This window comes from Pinus tabuliformis, chromosome 4_2 (genome assembly GCF_031772625.1).
Source record: "Pinus tabuliformis cultivar Carrire ecotype Pingquan chromosome 4_2, CPIR1, whole genome shotgun sequence".
NCBI lineage: Eukaryota > Viridiplantae > Streptophyta > Pinopsida > Pinales > Pinaceae > Pinus > Pinus tabuliformis.
In genome coordinates, this window is record NC_142304.1 from 936,294,301 (window position 1) to 936,315,448 (window position 21,148).

The window sequence follows — 21,148 nt, forward strand, 5'->3', positions numbered from 1 at the left end:
AAAGTTAAGGGTGGGGGGATCCATAGAATCAAAGAACACCTAGCACATTGGAGAGGGCAAGTAAAACCTTGTGAAAATGTTTCTGATGATCTCAAAGCAAAAATGCAAAGTTTAATTGAATCCTACAATGAAGAGAAGGGGAAAAACAAAAGACTTAAAAAAGATATAGCCAAAAGTGAAAAGGATTATTCCATATATAGTGACCATGATTTTGAAGCATATGTGTCCAGTTTTGAAGAATCCTCTAGTTTCCCTTCTAAAGTTGGAGAGGGTAGTTCAAGTGGTTTAAACTTGAAGAGGACAACAACCTGTAAAGGGATTGACTCCTTCTTTGTACCCTGCACCACCCCTGGTTCTCAACCAACCCTTGATGCTAAATGGAAGAAAATACAGAAGGAAGTTGCATATGAATTTATTGCTAGATGGTGGTATGATGCAGGCATACCTTTTAATGCTACTAATTCTACATATTATCAGCTCATGATTGATGCTATAGCTTCATGTGGAGCAGGCTTCAAAGGCCCTAGCTTTCATGATATCAAGGGGCCACTTTTACAAAATGAGGTCCAAAGAATAGAAGAGTACCTTACAGAGTTCAAGCAATCATGGACCAAAACAAGATGCACAATTATGTCTAATGAATGGACTGATGGTAGTTCTCACAGCATACTAAATTTCTTAATTGCTTGTCCAAAAGGTACTATGTTTCTCAAATCTGTTGATGCATCTGATCAGGTGAAGGATGCACAATTGCTATTTTGTCTTTTGGATAAAGTAGTTATGGAAATAGAGGTTGAAAATGTTGTACAAGTTATCACAGATAATGCCTCTAACTATGTTGCAGCGGGAAAGATGTTGGAGGAAAAACACCCCACCATTTGGTAGTCTCCATGTGCAGCCCATTGTTTGGACCTCATGCTTGAGAATATTGGCAAAATTGAGTGGGTGAAGAAGTGTGTGGAAAATGCAAAATCCATAACTAGGTACATCTACAACCACTCATGAGTTTTGAACCTTATGAGAAAGCACACAGGGGGTAAAGAGCTTGTTCGATCAGCCATCACGTGATATGCAACCAACTTCCTTCCATTGCAATCCTTGTTCAACAAAAAGCAAACTTGAGGAAGATGTTTTCATGTGATGAATGGAATTCATCTCAGTGGAGCAAAAAGGCAGAAGGGAAACAGATAGTTGACCAAGTATTTGACAAAAGATTTTGGTCAAAAGCAGAGGATATTGTGTTATTTAGTGAGCCTCTTGTCAGAGTTTTGCGGATGGTGGATAGTGATAAATCTGCTATGGGCTAGGAAACCGGATTCGTCCTAAACCCCCTGCGAATCCCGAATCTGGCGAATCCGACACGATTCGGTCCGGATTCGTGTCCGAGGGCGTGTCGCGATTTTAGGACACGTGTCCGGTTTCCAGGACTCACTAAGCTCAGCGCGGGTATGAAAAGGGCGTGTTTGCTCATTAATATTTTCATTTGGTAAGTGATTTGTGCTGTTGCAGCAAGGAGTAGAGCATTTTGGCAGCTTCATAATCAAGTCTAGGCCCTAGTATTGATATGCTATTCATGGTAATGTTAAATTCTTAAAGTAAAAGTGACATTCTCCTTAATCTTCATTTTCATCCTTTTACTTAAATTTTTAACATTACCATGAAATGACTCAGGATGTTTGAGAGTGGTTCCGGCCTCATTGGATTTCATATGGAGAAAGTAGAATTTTAGATTTCATTCAAAATCCAGCAGACTTATCAGTTTTTCAGGATTTTAGGATTGGGGGATTGCAATGTTTCCATTGAATTTTTTCATGTATTAGGGTATGGAACTCGTATTTAATCAAGAGCACCAAACCAAGAGCTTCTGAATATGTCGCTCCCGCTCCCGTTTTCGCTCCCACTCCCCGCTTTCGCTCCCGCTCCCAAGTAACACTGTTCCTGATGATATGGGTCTGGACACCATTGTTGAGTTGGCATTGGCCAACATGGATCTCAATGATCCAGTGCTAGAGCCTGTTAGATTTGATGACTTAGAGGGGTCAGCCTCCATACCAGCAGATGCAAAGGCGACTATGGATACAGGGGAGGAGGAGGATGTAGAGGAGAGCAGTGGGGACCATGATGATGGGGACAGTGATGCTGATTCTGATGTTGATTGATGCCTTGAGGCTTGTATACCTGTAGTTGTTTTATATTTTCTATTTCTATTTGCCATTGGCATTGCACCAACACTACCTATGTAACACATTTTGATTTGATGAATTAATGAGAAAACTACAGTTGTCAGTGTGTTTATCTTACTATCTTGTAGTTGTAAGTTGTCTTTCAGTTATGAATTATGAATCATGATTTAAATTTTTAATAGATTTATCATTTATGTGACCAGTACCACTGACATTTATTTGAATTTTGTATGTACTATGCATGCTAATAGCTATAGATGAAGATCTATGTTTGAAATCAATAAATTTGTATCATTAATTAAAATTTGTGTAAGAAATATGATAATATCTAATTTTTAATATATATATTTTTAAATATTATATATATATATATATATATATATATATATATTAATAAAATAATATATAACGTGTCCTGTTCCGGGGGGTCAGCGTGTCCCGAATCCGACACCACGAATCCCGAATCCTACGTGTCCCGAATCCCCGTGTCAGGTGACTTAGGCTATGGGTTTTGTTTATGAAGCCATGGATCAAGCCAAGGAACAAATAAAGGCAGCATATGGGGATAAAAGACAAAAGTACATTCCTCTATGGAGAATCATTGATGAAAGATGGAACAAACAACTCCATAGACCTTTACATGCAACCGGCTACTACTTAAATCCAAGGTATGTAATTTTGGATTTCAATTCTCATTGCTTATAAGTTTTAACTTTTTATTTTAGCTTTTAGTTTTGTTGACTTGATGAATATGTTTTTGTTTTCTGAATTTTGAAGGTACCATTACACTACAAATTTTGAGGTTGATGGGGAGGTTTTAGGGGGATTGTATAAATGCATTGAGCGCATGGTCCCAGATTCCAAGACTCAATATCAAATTCATGGCAAGCTCTTGAATTTTAGTGAGAGTCTTGGTATATTTGGAATTTCTATGGTTATAAGAAATAGAGAAAAGAGTCCACCAGGTAAAAATTGTTAAAATTTGCAAATTCTTATATTAATAATTTACTCATTTGATTTCAACTTTTACTTCATTTTCTAATACTTTTTTTCCTTCCACTCTTTTTGCAGTGTATTGGTGGCAACAATTTGGTAGTGAATGCCCTCAATTGCAAAAATTTGCAATTAGAATTTTGAGTCAGACATTAAGTGTTTCAGGGTGTGAGCGGAATTGGAGTGTGTTTGAGCATATACACACTAAGAAGAGGAATTGTTTGGAGAAAAAGAGGTTGAATGACATGGTTTTTGTTCAGTACAACCTTAGGTTGAGTCGCAATCAATTGCTGAATAAAACCCCTGAAACAAACAACATTGTCTTGGGTGACTTTGATCCAACATTAGAATGGGTTATTGAGAGTCAACCAACAACATTTGACAATGAAGACCTTTCTTGGTTGGACTTGGACCCACCTCCACTAGATGTAGAGGCAGATATATCAAAAGCACCAGTCGCAGCTTCAGGGCCAGGGGAATCAAGCCGTAATCCCATTGCAGACTTCGATGAGGAGGATGAGGAGGAGGAGGATGATGATGCTGATGATGATTGATGATTTGATCATTGATTTGCTATAGTTGTAGCTTGTAGCAATGTAGGATGTAGCATAATACTATGATCTAACATGTTATTTTGGACTATAAAGGCCTTTTAGAGCCTTCTTCTTGATTTTTGTAACATTTTTGGTTCAGCGATGTTTTGCACTAAATGCTATTTTGGTTATATGCACTATTACTTTCTATATAAATGAGAACTTTTGCATATTTGTGTATAAATGGTTTGGATTCATATGGATGTACATGAATATATCTGTTTTTCTTTAAAATATGAATATTTTATATGTTTTGGGTAAACCAGTTTTTTTTCCGATTTTTTTCCGATTCTGACTGGTTCCCGGTCCACAAGGTTTTTCAGTTTGATGACTGGTTCGATTCCGATAACATTGATTGAGATACCCCCATGGCTTCAAGGCACCAACTTAAAGTGAAGGGGAAACCATGTTAAGGTGACAGAAGTACGTTTCCCAATTGTGCTTACCCTTGTAGCACCACAGTTGGGACTTTCACAGGGGTGCTAATTTGGGTTGTAACAGGTCCATTACATAGTTGTCATGTAATAAATGTAATATGGCCCATTCAAGAATGTAGAGGCCAATAGTGGTTTGGGTTAGGTTTCATTAGATAACTATAAATAAGGATGGAGTTCTCTTATGAGATGTCAAGTATTGTTATTGTATTGGAGCATTGCCCATTTGGAGGTCGCCACATCGAAGAGGCAAGTGAACAACAATTTATCCTTCCATTAAAGGATTATCGTATGGTGTTATCCTACCTTGCGGTTAATTTAATGAAATAAAGAAGCATTTCTATCGTAGTCTTAGTCATATTGCTTTATACATTAAGGAACATATCAAGTGGTATCAAAGAATTTTCTTGGGCAAAATTTTGACTTTTTTCTGCAAATTTTTAGGAGGATAAATTGGGCTGCGACACTTAAATCAATTTTTAAAGTTTTCAAGGAAGAATCTGTAGAAACAAATTACACAATTGCATTCCTCTCAAAAAAATACATAATTTCAAGAAAATAAAAAATAGAACTCAAATCAAAGTCCAAAAATACAGATATCACTGATTAAAATTAGTTATTTTAGAGTTTTCTTCTATTACCGCTGCGACTATATTCCAGTTATTGCCAAGTAAATAATTTTCACATGTTGCCAGATTGAAGCCAAACCAAAGCTAGGTGAAAGAGCACTTCAACAGTTACAATTTGAAATATCAAATGATATATTTTTCATCAATATTGCAGAAGTTATGGTCATTTTATATTTCAACCTCAAAACCCTAACCACACAAAGATGCTCCATTGAATATAAACTTCTCTAATCTCTATTTTGAAATCCTAGCTCTCATACTTATAGAGGAGTATTGCATTTATATTCAGGTTAATATGACATTTATGTGGAAGAAGCCCCTCCTCGAAGTCTATAGAGTTTGCTAGTGAGTAGGAAGAATGTCATAATAAGTGGTTACTATAAGTTGAAAAAAAATATAAGGCACACAAACCAGGGTTGCGAGGGAGCACCTCCCCTCCCCCCCCCCAACAAACCTGCTCCCAGTTCGCGCTTCGCTCGGGAGCTAGTCGGGAGCGCACTCCCTTTAAAAAAAATGCTCCTTGTTTTTTAGGGAGTGATCGCTCCTTCACCGCTCCCTTCATGCCAGGAGCGTTTTTTAAGAGGGCGAGTGATTGGGGAGCGATCGCTCCCAATCGCTCCCCCTCTTAAAAAATGCTCCCATTGACGACGGAAAAGGCCACGCGACCGAGAGAGAGGGGCAAAGGTTGGCGGCGGAGAGGGAGAGGAAAGGGAGGGAAAGAGGAGGGGGGAAGGATAAAAAGACCCTCTCCCCTACCATTATTCACCCATTGTGATTGGAGAGAGAAAAAGATAGGAGCTTGGAGAGAGCCAGAGAGAGGAGGTTGGAGGAGCTTGAGAAGCTTGCAAGGGAGATTGGAGTTTGGGATTCAAGGCCAAAGAGGTAGGATCTACACTCTAATCTAGCATTTTTTTTATGTTCATTGCTAAATAAAATAAAATAAATTTTCTATTTCCCATTCCTCCATTTTTTGCAGACTCAAAACTTCAAAGTTCAAACATCATGGCTATATGGCTTGGCATTTCTTCTTGTTGGTTCCTTTTTTGGTTATTATGGTGTTGGAGAGTAGAAGGAGGGTTGATCATGATAAAGAAGAGGATGAAGAAGTGGGTTATAGTGGATTTGATGAAAACCCTGGAGAGGAGAAACTGGGTGAGGAGGAAGAGAGTGGACATGATGATGCCCCAAAAACTAAACAAGACCAAACCCCATTGTGGAAATATGTTTCTAGGCCTGAAGGAAGGAAAGGGGGTGGAACCACTAAATTTACATGCCCTCATTGCAACAAAACTTACACAGGTTCATACACTGGTGCCAAAAGGCACCTCTGTGGGAAAAGGCCATGGGATGAAAATAAACCAATAGGAATCAAAACTTGTGTAAGTGTGTCAGCAACAGATAGAGCCAAATACATAACGAAAGAGGAGGAAGCCCAATACACCTCTTACACAGGTTCATACACCCGTGCCAAAAGGCACCTCTGTGGGAAAAGACCATGGGATGAAACTAAACCAATAGGAATCAAAACTTGTATAAGTGTGTCAGCAACAAATAGAGCCAAATACATAAGGGAAGAGGAGGAAGCCCTCACAATCACATCAACATGAACAAAGAACTCCTTCAGCATCCTCCCATGGCAGTGGATATGGAGGCACAGGAACAAACATGAAACATCTCTTTAAGGCGTAGAACCATATCATATTTCCTTGATGAAGGGTGTAGGAATGATGTGGATTCAAAAATTTACCAGTTTCTCTATGCATGTGGGATATCATTCAATGTTCTTCGCTCACCTTATTGGCATGAAATGGCTTCTTCCATAAATGATGCCCCCAAAGGATACAAGAGCCCTGGGTATGACAAGCCTAGAACCATTGGCCTTGATCATGAAAAAGCAAAAATATCACATTCTTTGAGTAGAATGACAAATTCTTGGACTGAGCATGGGGTGTCCATTGTATCTGATGGATGGACAAATGTAAAACACAATCCATTGATAAGTGTTCTTGTTGTGTCTGTTAGTGGTGCCATCTTTCTTCCAGCATATGATTGCTCAGAGAAGTTCAAGACTGACATCAACATTGCAAAACCATTACTTGAAACGATTGAACGTATTGGGCCATACAATGTCATCCAAGTCATCACTGATAATGTTGCTAATTGTAAGGCAGTGAGAGCAATCACTGAGGATAAATACCCAACATATTTTGGTTTGGGTATTTGGTTCACACAATGAACCTTTTGATGCATATATTATTAAGAACAAAAACCAACAATACAAAGGGATTGGTGATTTGTACAAGAGAGGCAAACAAATGATAAAATTTATTACAAACAATAGCAATACCCATGGGCTTTTCTACAGTCACTCAAGATTGGAGTTGTTGAAGATTGTGAAGAGTAGATTTGCTAGTTATTACCTCACCTTCAAGCGCCTTTTAAAGGTAAGAGAGTCATTGGCTAGCATGGTATCAAGTCCACACTCGCAGGTATTAAAGGACAGGGCTACAAATGCAGCTGACAAGCAAGGTTTTGAACAGGTGGAGGAGACCGCTCTTGATGGTCTGTTTTGGGCACGTGTGAGGAAAGTATTGCAATTCACCAGGCCCATTTATAGCATGATTCATTTTGCAGATACAAATAAACAAGTGATTGGGGAGGTGTATGAGCAAATGGATACCATGTTGGGGCAAATAAAAGATATTGTTCAGGAAGATGATCCCAACTTGTATTCACTGATTCACAATTGTGTGTATACAGGTGGAATAAACTTAATCTTCCACTACATGCCTTGGCATATATCCTTATGCCAAAATACTACTCTCCATCTTGGTTGGGCCAACCTGCACCTAGGGGTGGGGTTAGGATCAAACCCCATACAGATCCAGAGGTATCTAAAAGATATATGGAAGCATTAGACAAGCTAGTACCTGACAAGGAGGAGTGTGCTAATCTACGTCTTGAATTAGGTAGATACTTCAGTTGCACTGGTTTGTTTGGTTCTTTGCATGCAATGGAAGATAGAGACAAATTTGATGCTCTCACATGGTGGGAAGCATATGGCGGCATGGGACTTTTTCCAAAATTGGAAAAAAAAAGTTCTCTCACAAGTTGTAAATACTTCTTCTGCAAAAAGGTGTTGGAGCACCTACAGCTTCATACGTAATGCGAGAAGAAACAGACTCAATGAAAACCGGGCAGAAAGCTTGGTTTATGTGCACTACAACTTGAGGTTGTTGAGTCATTATTGTGATCGGGCTTATTTGGATCCAACATATAAAATTTGGGACAACCACCAAGAGGACGATAATTTGGAGGATGGCACTATACATCTTGAAGAATTGGAAGCAGAACTTATGAGATATGATGATGAAGCAACAACCATGCCACCCCCCCCCCAATCCAGTAGTAGTTCCAGGGTTCCAAGTATTGTTCCTTTGTTGCCGCCACCTCCATCTACATCCTCACGTGGAGGACATGTACCTTCTGGTTCTGGTCGTGCGACTGTGCAAGAGGAGACTCCTAGAAGACCACCACGACCTGCGTAGAAATTAGACATTTCTCATGGCAAGAGGAAGCTGTAGATAATAGATTTACTTGTATTTTCTAGTTTCTAGTAGTTTTAATAATTGTTGACTCTTTCATATTCATTATGATATTTTTTGTAAACAATATATGACAATTTAAGTTTGAAGTGTGAAGCTGGCAATTATAACTCATTGGTAATGAATTATGAGTATGATGCTTCGTGAAAGTTGAAAGTTGTTTCATTTCATGTTAGATATTCTTTGTTGTAATGGTTACACTTAGCTTACAAGTACAACTTTGCTGATCAATTATGATAAATGTTATATATTGAATTTTGAAAGCTTGAAACTTTAAGATTGATGAATCATGAGACTCAATATGTTGTATATTACTAACTTGTGGATGTGGTTGATGAAGATTATAGCTTCTAGATGATTGTTGTTATATGGTTCAATCTATGTATTTTATGCTTTTTATATCTAATTCATCATTCTACATGATTTTGTTGACATATATATATATATATATATGAAAATCACTCCCTGAATCGCTCCCAAACCGAGAGCTTCTGAAAATGTCGCTCCTGCTCCCAAGTAACCTTAACACCAACATTATTCAAACCTTGAAGCCATCCGTATAGAAATAAGGGTTTCTAGAGCGGGTACAAAAGCTGCAAGAAACATGTTAGGTAATCCAAACGTTGAAACATTCAAGATATCTTGACAAGAAGTATACAATAAACATATTTGGTTGGAATGACATAAAGGAACATGTAAGGAATGGTATATGGAAAATTGTAAACTATGGGAAGACAACCACTTTCAATTTCTCTTTGATGAATTTCCTCCATTAGATGGAGCTAAAATCACTAAGGATGGTCATAAGCAAGTTCTGATTACACTTTTTCAGCTCGAATCTTCTTCAAAGGCAACTATTTTATGTATCCATGGGACCATGGTTACCATTTCGTACACAACACACAACCATTTTCCACTTCCATGTTTCAATAGCTAGGTGTCAACATGAGCACCTATGCCCGAGTCCAATAATAAATATGATATTTCTCATTCATTAATGTAGGGGACAATAATGGTTAGGGTCAAGACTATGGCATTGTTGTAGTGGCTACAACCACCCTCCAAAATTTTACCTTAGCTTCGTTTTGGAGCCTCCCTACCAACCTTCATAGCAGCATGTCTTTCTTCATCAAGTACACAAGCTCCAGTGATTTTCTTGCAGAAAGACAGCCTGTCGATCAAACCTTGATGCATTCCCCTCACAAGTTGTTCATTCGGACTTGGTCCAGCAACAAGCTGAGCAGGTCCTTCAAGAATTTGCGCAAATCTAGAGGGCAACCAGCCTTCCCTCCAGAAATTGTGCAATCCTAACTGGAAGCCTGCTGGGCCCCAAAATTGTGCAATTCTGCTGAGCAAGCTTCACCCAGAAAATTGCGCAATCCTTCCCAGCTGGGCTGCTCAGCCCAGAATTTGCACAAATCTAGGCAGCAGTCAACTGCTCTACCCATAAATTGCGCAAATCTTCTGAGCAACCAGCCCAACTCCCAGCCAGAAATGCGCATTTTCTCCCAGCAGTTGAGCAGCCTCTTGCATGTGCAGTTGAGTTGACTGGTTCCCTCTGAGACCGAGCAAAACAGACTTGCATGCATGGGCTGCTTCTCCCAAGGCAGCATGCAAAGGCATCCCTTATTTCAAGGATCTATTTTTGGCAGTTGGAGGTTACATGCAAGGATCATTTCAGAAACCTCCCACCAAGTGTCGCTTTCCCTAGATTTGTGGCATGCGCATCACAACCTCGATTTTATCAAAACTCATCAACCAAATGTTGCAGAGCTCATTCCTCACATCAACCTTGCAGCTTTGACATCCCACATTGCATCTAGGAGCTGTCGGCACATTCAGCTCAGCTATTTTGGGGTAAGCCCGCTTTCCATGTCTTGTGTTGCATTTCTGGCGCTTTTTGTGTTTCACTTCGTATGAACGTTGTCTGCTTGATTTCAGTGAGCGTTTGTTGTCATTTTGATACATACTAGCTTGTACTAGCACCGTTTCAGTTTTCATTAACATCTCATTGTTGTCGCATGCATGAAACTGTTTTCACGAACGGTCGTCGATTCGGCGACTCGCCTCACCCACATGCATGTTGTTCCATTTTCTGAATCTATTATTCACTATTTGCATGCACGATCATTCACTCATGCTTACACTCAGTATCACCATGCATTCACATTCGCATTCAGTTGCTCGTTTGCCCATCGGCAAGTCTGGGCAACGTTGGCCCAGACTCTGCCTCACCAAGACAGCATTGCGCAATCCTGAGAGGGAAGGCTCTGTCTTCCTCTCAGGAAATGCGCATTTCTACCCAGTGACTATCCTCCAGTCTTGCATTGCGCAATTCTGAGGGACAGTGACTACTGGCCCAGAAAATTGCGCAATGCAGTCACTGAGCCTACAACCATTGCCAGTTGAGATTGCGCATTGTGCAATTCCAGCAATCAGCAGCCAGAATGGACTGTGCATTGCGCAGTTCTAGCAGTCAGTCAACCTCCCAGCAGCCCAGACTGTGCCTTGCGCAGTCTTGGCAGTCAGTCTCCCAACCTCCCGGTAGAAATTGCGCAACCTTCATGATCAGTCACACAGGTATGTTGCAAGTCAGTTCTCAAGTTCATTTTGGTTTTCGACTGACAAATTGCTTGCCATGAGTGTTGCCATGTCTCCAGGTATCGCAGGTGTTCATCTGCCTCTCAGTAGTACAGGTACAATGGTTTCCAAGAGAGCAGAGTCGAAGACACCGTTCAAAGCACACTTGGGGATGCAATCAATCAAGTGTCTATGGACTTGCCTACCCACGAAGACATCAAGTTGTTCGTAGACAAGGACATCAAGATATGACAGCAGCAGCATCACAGCGAGCAACATCATGAACAGCAGTTGAAGGCAGCGTACTGTATGTAACGACTGCAAGAGGAAGGTTGTTGGCAACCAGAGGCGGAACAAAGTTGCAAGCTCAGGCAGATCCACTGGTGATGAAAGCAACTTTGGAGACTCAAGCTATGAGGTGACGGTGCGACAGGAAGATCGCGCGAAGACAGAGAACAGAACAAAGGAGGAGTTGTATGTGCTGAAGTAGCAACTCAAGGAAGAACATGAGCTGCACAGACAAGCGAATGAGTTGCAGCAGGAACAGGAATAGCAGGGAGCGCAACATGCACTCACGGATGAAAATGCACCCGTACAAGTTATAGATCCATCCCAACAGCTGGCACGGAGCAGACAAGGTGAGCAGTGTTGTTGATCGCATGCAAGGGAATGCAACAACATGCATGTCATTGTGCGCATGCATGCGATCCCACCCATTCAGCGCACTCACCAAGGTGAAGACAAGAAGCATGTCCCACTAGAGCTGAGCATGTAGTTGACAATTGATGCGCATGACCACCAGCACACACTTGAAGATCAGCGCGGACACTATGCATCAGTGTGTTGCCGGTTCACCCAGAAGACCATGCGCATGCTATCGGATGAGTTGGACGGAGTAGCCATACCAATGCACCTGGATGCAACGGAGGCAAGAGTTCGCTTCAGCAAGATGTCACCATGGAGCACATGCACACCATCACAGACGACCAAGCTTGGCATCAGCGCAACGTCTTGACCATCACAAGCCTGTCAAAGAGTTGGTCTCACCACAATGGACTAAGTGTCAGTGATGTCTTGCATGGCTTGCTCAAGCCATTTTGTCTCACATGAGCACATGTGCATTGTAATGTAACATCTTGTCAAGTGGAAGTTCAAGTGTCGATAGTTGGATGTAACAGTCATAGAGTAGATGAAGAGTCATGAAGGTAGATGAATTGTCACAAAGGGGAATGTCAAGGGTCACCCCACCCTTTGCTATAAATAGAACCTCATTACTCATTATAAAGGCTTTTGGTCAGCCAAGCTTCCGATAAAACTATCTTAGAGAGAGTTTGGACAGTATTGTAACGAGCCTTGGCTTCTCCACTACGTAGAGCTAGTACATCTCTTTGGAGGAGCAGGCGGTTGTGGCTGTATGTTCCACTATTGGAACTAGTGGTTGGACATGGTTGTATTGTATGACTGGAACTTACACTTCTTAATATAACAGGGCCAGCGCGTTTCATGCATATGTTGTATTGTATTATATGCTATCCGGTTTACTCTAAATGATATATGTATTGTTTGCTTATGCATGCATGTATGGACTATTCTGTATAATTATGTATGAATCTTTCTTAAATGTGCTGTTGGTTTAACCATCACTTTGGATTGCTCGCTAACTTGCTTTCCAGCTTGTGATGCATCTTCGCTCGTGTGTTCCCTTCCAAGCCGAGTACTATTATAAGTTTCTAAGGGGCGCACTCACCTCATCCTCAGTGTGTTAGAACCTCTCATGCACCCTCCTTGTCTTACTGCACCTGTCACACCCTTGCTACGAACAGAATTATCTTACTTGCCTCTGTGCAAAATTACAATCAAGGCATTACCGTACGACCCACTACTAAGACTCCTACACCAAACGGTAGGTGTAGTCTAATTGGGACTTCTTACCAGGGAGATCCCCTGATATGTTGGCGGGTCCAGCACTGTCAACAGGCATGTAACATAACTATAAATAAGGATGTAGTCATGCTTTTGGAATATCAAGTATTGTTATTGTATTGGAGCATTGCTCATTTGAAGGTTGCCCCTTCAATAGGTAAGTCAATGGGAGTTTATCCTTCTATAAAGGGATTATTATATGGTGTTACCCTACCTTAAGAGTTTATGATCTAATGAAATAAAGGGGAATTTCTATCATAATCTTGATTATATTGCTTGTTTGTAATATTCCTTTAATTATTTTATAAAAATGTTGATAAATCTTCTCTTCAGATTACTTCAAAAAAATTCCACAGATAGTTTTGTTTTAAATTTAAAATAACACCATGGTACTTTGCAAAAACTTATCAAGAAAAACACAAATAATATTTATCAGAAACTCAACCTTATTTTATTAAATATGGATCTGGAAATACATGCTAAATATGATTTATGAATGGTTGACAATAGCTCCTCCAATGTTATGCACCTACGAGAGATCTGATTGACCTCTCCTCACGCTATCCACATTAAGCCCAGTGAGTGGACCTAGTTTAATCCCTCCTCTTCCGAGTGGCTAGGGTATATATCTCAATACCAAAACCCCTCCTAATTGGAGCAGCTAGGGTGGATCACTTACCACTAAAACTAACCCTCTACATAATATGGGCTCTCACCTAGACAAGCTCCAAGAGCTCAACTCAACAACAACAAAACAATAATCCAAACGTATGCCTAAGGAGTGAGCTCTCATATCCTTTAATAGCCATGGACTATCGGAATACCATGGGTTTTTTTCTTTATTAAAGTAACTTATAATATTAATTTTCCTTGGTCACTTTTTAATTAAATAATTCCCAAATATTACATCATTACTTTTTAATTTGTGGCCTATGAGAATGGCTAGGCTACTAAGTTAGCCTTTGTTCCCCATGTTCGGAAAAAGGGACATTACATTGTTATTCATCTCAACATTAAAGAACATAACAAGGACAAACAAAGCTAGGCTCATGTGTAGTGAAGCAAGAATATAATACCCTCTTGACCCAAACCCGTGATTCAGCTAAAGACCCCTTTTGGAAAAAATCTGGAATCTCGGCCTATGTCAAAGATCTCCACCTTTCTGTTTTGATTGCGAGGAATAACATCATGCCCTGCGATAATCTAGTCAAGCAAGCGAGATCTGGACCCACAAGAAGGAGAAATGATAAACCACCTCTTCCTTCATTGCACAATTGCCAAAATATGTTGGAAAATAGTCCCTTATTAAATGAGGAAAAGCCTGATCAACGGGGTAGAGTTAGGGAAAGTCTGAAAAAGCAGCCAGAAGAAGACTTCAAATCAGACATCTTGAACATAATTTGAGATATTGTCCCTGGTTTCATAATCTGGAATTTGGAATGAGGAACAACAAAGTTTTGAGAAAAGTCTTCAACCATACTTCGACTCTGCCAAAGAATATCAAGGAACATAACGAAGACAATTAAGGCTAAAGAATTGTCAGATTAAAACCTCAATCCCTCAAAAGAAGATAAGGCTACAATTGAAGAGTTGGGGGTTTACAATGCAAAGTTTAAAAGTTTGATCAACAGCAGTAAAGGAGGGATCAGATCTAAGGATAATAAGGAAGAAACCATCACTGCAACTTAAAACCAAAGGTTCATGGGGCCTCTAGGTGTGAAAATTCTATCACTGTAGCAACTGATTTATTTTTCCTACTTATTCCAGAATAAGTTGTTTATGAAATTACTTCAATAAACATTAAAATAAATATTGTTGCAGATATCACACCGTAATACAGAAACAAACATATGCACAAACATTAACACATTGACACAGATATTTTGGACAACAGTCCCCGGAAAAACCCAATGTGGGAAAACCGGTGCAACAAGGGAGGATTTTATCATTTAGCAATTCTTCTGTACAACAGAGTGCCAAACTAGCTTACCCACAAAGAGAAATAATTCTCCAACACTTCTCCCAATCCCAGCGTTAGCCCTGGGCCTCTCTGCGTCACTCACGCAGGCCCAGCAAGTGACTGCGTAGTCTTCTGCTACCTCTGTGTCTACCTGAAAATCCCTGTGTCCGCCTCTCCTGCCTCAGCGCTGATTTCCAGTCGCTGATCCTGCCTCTCTCCTCCGTACTTGTTGCCTCTTGACTGCTCACCAGAGCACTGGTTCAATTTCTCAGCTAACCCCACTCCAGAAATTGAACTGACTGGTCTCCCTCAGCGTGTTCTCCAAGTGACCCTCAAGCCTCCTCTTATACTTTTCTCATTGACAAATCAACTGTTGAGATTAAGTCCCTAATCAACGGCTAAGATTAGATCTGGCTTGATCCATGCCTTTTGGACCATTCTAACACAGTTTTATATTAATAGACATTAATATTTTATTTTCCCTAAGTTTAGACTTAGGGACTCCATTAAAAATATTAATTATTTTAATATCTCCCAAACTGTTTAGAATCTGCCCAAATCCTTTCTGGGTATTGGATATCTCATTTGCCTTAGCCTCTCCACCAATTTTCGTGGCTAGAGCACATCCAATGATACCCCAAATCAACACTCCCTCTTAGCGAAGATTGTGCTCCAATAATACTTCTCACTGAGTATCACCCTGATCATTCGACATCAGTCCCTGTGCTGATGCTAAGCCTCCTTGCCCAACATCCTCTGCACTGCTGCATCCTGTACTACTGCCCATGGCTCTGCTACTGCCACTGCTGCATCTGTACAACAACTCCCTCTGCATCTGTGTTGCTGCTGGTCCTTTCTCGCAACATTGCATCCGCACTGCAACTCCCTCTACATCCTTGCAGTTATCCCTCCCATTTTTTCTATTGAAACGGGTTCTTTACCATCCCCATCTTTTCCCTTAAGTAGTCAAATTTTGTCCTTCCAAGGGCCTTGGTGAGGATATTCGCAACCTTTTCTCCTGTAAGAGTGTAGCTCAACTGTACAGCTCCTTGTTGGACACAGTCCCTGACAAAGTGACACCGGATATCAATATGCTTCAACCTATCATGAAACATCGGATTCTCAGAGAGCTTGATGCAACTCTAGTTATCACACATGATCCTAGTCGCCTCCATATTCCTTCTGAATAGGTTCACAAGCAGTTTTCTAAGCCATATGGCCTCACATGAAGTTGTGCTTGCCGCCATATATTCTGCGTCAGATGAGCTCAGAGACACGAACTTCTGTTTCCTACTGCACCAGGAGGTCATTCCTGATCCAATGTTGAAACAGTACCCAGAGGTACTTTACCGATCCACTGAACTTCCTACCCAATCTGCAGGAGTATATCCACTCAATCTGATATCCTTAATCTTGGTGTACAAGAGTCCATAATCGGTTGTTCCCTGTAAATACCTAAGAACATGTTTGGTCATTGCCCAGTGCGCCCTCTTCGGTTCCACCATGAACTGACTGAGGGTGTTGACAGAGTAGCAAATGTCTAGCCTGGTATTGACCAAATACATCAAGGACCCTATGAGTTGCCTGTATAGGGTGGGATCGACATCCTTGTCTTCTGATGCATCAATCTTCTTCCAGTTGGTGATCATTGGCATAGCCATAGGTCTACAATCCTCCATCCCGAATCTTTTCAGGATTTCTATAGCATACCTCCCTTTCCCAAGGAAGATTTCTCCCTTCTGCTGCCAAACTTCCAACCCTAGGAAGTAGTGCATTCGTCCCAAATCCTTCATATCAAATTCTATGGCTAGATTCTTCTTGCAGTCCCCAATGAGTCTGGATGATCCTGTCAGAAAGAGATCATCCACATACAATACTAAGATTAGCGGCTCGTTCTCTACAACCAGATAGTAGAGATTCGGATCCGCGTCACTCTTGACAAACCCCATCTTCTGCAAGTAGTCATCTATTCGACCATACCATGCTTTCGATGCCTGTTTCAGCCCATACAAGGCTTTCTTCAATCTGCATACATGAGACTTCTTCTCATGAGTTTCAAAGCCCCCTGGTTGTTCAAAACTTCAATGTATACCTCTTCTTCTATTACCCCGTTCAGAAATGCCATTTTGAATGGATCTCCCATCCCATCTGGGCTGCAAGAGATATCACGGTCCTAATAGATGTATACCTGGCTACCAGGGCGAAGGTCTCCTCATAGTCAACCCCTTCCTTTTGAGCGGATAGCTGATTGGCTAGCCAGCATCAGTTTTGAGGCCAACTGGGGACTAAAATGCCCGTATAACCTCTGGACAGATATGGTGTGGGACAGCCACTATCACAACTTAAAGCTATGATAGATCAAGATATCGGTGACCAGGATCCTGGACTACCAATTCCAGATGAACACCCGCAAATGAAACACTTAAGCCTGTGACACTGGATGCGGGAAGGGGAACTGATGAGCAGCTCCCTCACATCAGTATACACAGACAACAAGGGATATCTGATGCTTCAACTTGACCCTCTAGCAATCTTGTGTTTTGCTTTCCAAGGAAAACCTCTTGTGGAAACCCAAGGGATTCTTCCCCACATTCGTGGATGGCACCCCTAGTAAATCCATTGGTGTAGACTAGTGCACCTCATCCAGGGGGATTTGAACTGAGCACCTACCAACACGAAACTAGCCAAATCTTCAGCAACATTGGTGACAACTGGTTGAGCTAACCCCTTGGCCTACAAGCAAGTTGAGCTAACCCCTTGGCCTACAAGCACACATGTGTTAGTTCTCTGCTTTAATGGATTGTATGTATTTTGCCAATAAGATGAACTGTCCAGCCTTGAGAAATTTAACAGCATTATCAGGATGAAAACATATTACTGGCTTTGAATGTTATGACTGTTGTTTGATATCACAGTGCTGTGACAGTTTAGGAGAGCTTCTCTTTTTCTGCTGTCCTGTTACAACCTTTGCTCATAGTTGACACTAGGAATTTTTATAAGATGTTCTTTGGATCACGAGGACAGGATCCCAGAACTAGATTACAAGTCATTGGCCACCATCTCAACTCCTAGCCATGTAATTTTTATTGCATATTATAGAAATCCTATTTTCTTACCCAAAATATGTTAACACATTTCACATAATTAAATTTTCTATTTAGAGCCTACGCAACTCCTAAAGATGAAATGCTTCAAAGATTGTCAGTTCAATTCAAAGTACTCTGGAACTATCACTAGCAGTTTAAAAAAATTAAAGAACTCCAGTTAGACACCCAAACATGGTAAATATTAAAAGTGTTCCCTATTTTGTTCAGACCCTGTGTCCAAATATATTGTTCCACTGTCATTGGCAAACAAACTGCAGAAACATAGCCTTTATAGAACTAAAGGTCATTTTCTAACTTACCATCTGTTCCAGAAGAATCCAAACCAAAAATATTCAGATATTAAACGAAAGAAGACCCAAATTATGCACTGTGAAAACAGATCGGAATTACTTAAAGTTACAGAACTGAACCCTAGAAGCTCTCATATTTTCCACTATATTAATATCCAGAAATTTCCGCCTAATGGAAATACCTTACAAACACGACAACATTTTGTTAAAGCATGTTGTGTGTGCATGCAATGGTTCAGGAAGGACAGAATTCACGATACCCTGATTCCCTTCTGATAGTAACAAATCAAAAACACGTGATGGCTGGAACCTATCAAAGCAATTTATGCTTCAGTATTAAATATCATTTATCATTTAAAAGCTAATAGATAATCCAAGGGTCATTTAGAAGACTTGCCAAGCCTTCTAAGTACTTTGCGAGTCTACTCGGCTCAGTTAAAGCCTAAAAGAAAAGCAATACTAGGTCAACTTTGGGCAAAGTTGCAAACTCATCCAGACTCGACAAATTTGATCAAACTTGCTGCGCACTCTATGAGTTAGTCAAGGCTTGCTGAGTTACAAACTCAACCAATGACATAAAACCCAAAAATGATTGAAGGAAAAAAACCCCATTCTTCACTGATATTCATTCCATCGGCAGAAAACTTTGAACAAAGCCATCTATGTGCATAGTGCTGCTAGATTCAAACTATTTTCAAGAATTTTGGCCTATTTGAAAGTGCAAATGCCCTCAAGTTCACTTTGATGTCTGTGGATAGGGTTCTTCTAGTTATTGAATACTTTTCTGTGTTTTTATTTGCCAAGTTTTCTCCTAAGAATATCCAGAGACCGACATACACTCTTACCCTTCAGCTTGCCAAGTCATTCCCAACTACACTGAATGGAGGAATTCACTGGACAGGGCTGCATTCAAGACTCCAGAGTCTTTTCCTTGCTTATCCATCACAATTCAACATGCAATATAGTCTCTAATACTTGATTAATAACGATTAACGACACGGAATTAATGAACTTAAAGTTGTCAGAATCAAAGTCTCCGACAAATTGACTCAAATGCCATTCTTACATATACTTGATAAACTAGAATGATAAATGTAAGGCTTCTTGAAAGCGTATAAGTAGTCTTCACTACAATTTGGGAAGAGCTAAGAAAAATCTTTTGGCACCACATGAATCAAGGTGCTTTATAGCCTGGGTCTGGTGAGGGGATCCATCAACATTTTGTTTAGATAATGATGTATCGAATTCAGATGATGGATGAGGTACATTGAATATGAACACTTTCGCAATCTAAATCGTAATGTAATATGCACCTCAAAGTTGTAAAGCTCAAAGATGCATAATCACAAATTCATACAAATAGCCATCATCTCTAATCTTGGAATTAAAGATATCCAACATGAAAGTGCCTAACGGACACAGGTTCAGATGGGTATGTGCTAGTGTAAATCTCAAGGATGCATATCACAAATTCATACAAATAACCATCATCTCTAATCTTGGAATTAAAAATATCCAACATGAAAGTGCATAACTGACACAGGTTCAGATGGGTGTTTGCTATTTTATTATCAAGATGATTACACCAAACTGCCCAAATGTTTTCTTGCCAAGCACAGGGGCCCCATAATTTACAACAATGACACCGTACCCACTTAATAATTTACATAAAGCTCATTATGATCTGTAAAATTATCAAATAAAAATCCAACATATTTTAGATTAAATTCTGATGAAATGCAAAATCTGGATTTTGATTTTAAGAAAAGAGGTCATTTACACAGGTAGGTCCCTAAAGTACCTTGAAATAAAATAGAGAAATAAACCAATGTTACCAGACTCGGAATCGGCAATAAATCGGTGAGGCAAAAGAGGGAACTTGGAAGAGTTTGAACCGGATTGGGGAAAAATCAGGAATAAATTAGTGAATTCAATAAATAACAATATACACATATATTGAATTAAGAAAAACAAAAACAAAAACAAAACACAAACAAAAAAAAAACATTTCTCAATGATATTCAATAAAGCCATGTACAAACAATGCATAATATCAATAGATGTCCAAAATATCATGAATGAATAAGTATCTCCTATATGTTATGAGTCCAAACATGATCCAAAGCACCGAGTCCTGTGTTGAAAAGTGTAACTAGGTTCAGCTTTCATAATGAAATGTAAATATAATTTTATGTAATGAGATGTAAAGAAGAAAAATAAAATTATTGTATTGACTTGCTTCATGGGTTTCATGAGCAAGAGATTTTATTTTTGAGTCAAGACTCCCATTGAGAGTCTTTAGGATTTATTTGTCATCTAGTCATAAAATGTTAGAGTCATTGTCATGTAATGAAGTCATGTTACATTTTGTAAAAGGTCAAACTTGTCTATGAAAAGTATCCTCCAAGACCTTGTCACTTATCCTCTTCAAGTCGGCCTACAACAATGGAAGACACTGCTAGAAGAAGTCGGCCTAACCATAAGTGATCATGTTGGGCTAAAGGACATGAGGAAAGGTGTATATATAAGCCACACTCGGCCTCACTTAGAGCAAGCAAATCGACAAGCATTTGATCAGGAAAAAGTGCGAAGTAGAGTCCAGCAAAACAAGTGCGAAGAAGGTATAGCGAAGCAGATTCTTCTGGGTGTTGCGAAGTAGGGTTTCTTCTGGGATCAATGAAGAGAGGTTTCTTCTGGGGCAGTGAAGGAGAGATTCTTTTGGGGCAGCGAAGAAGAGGTTTCTTCTAGATCAACGAAGAGAGGTCTCTTCTGGGGCAGTGAAGAAGAAATTCTTATGGGGCAGCGAAGAGGAGGTTTCTTCTGGGACAGCGAAGGAGGTTTCTTCTAGGTA

General features: G+C 40.1%; 2 protein-coding genes across 5 annotated transcripts in view; one reads left to right on the forward strand and one right to left on the reverse strand.

The window, feature by feature from the left end:
- Positions 1-21,148, reverse strand: part of LOC149172763 (metal tolerance protein 5-like) — a 311,496-nt gene that overhangs the window by 131,070 nt on the left and 159,278 nt on the right. The window lies entirely within an intron of this gene.
- LOC149172764 (uncharacterized) lies at positions 2,688-3,796 on the forward strand. The gene is made up of 4 exons (XM_089428083.1): positions 2,688-2,851; positions 2,961-3,148; positions 3,255-3,662; positions 3,756-3,796. The coding sequence occupies exons 1-4, from the start codon at positions 2,688-2,690 to the stop codon at positions 3,794-3,796; spliced, it is 801 nt and encodes a 266-aa protein (XP_089284209.1).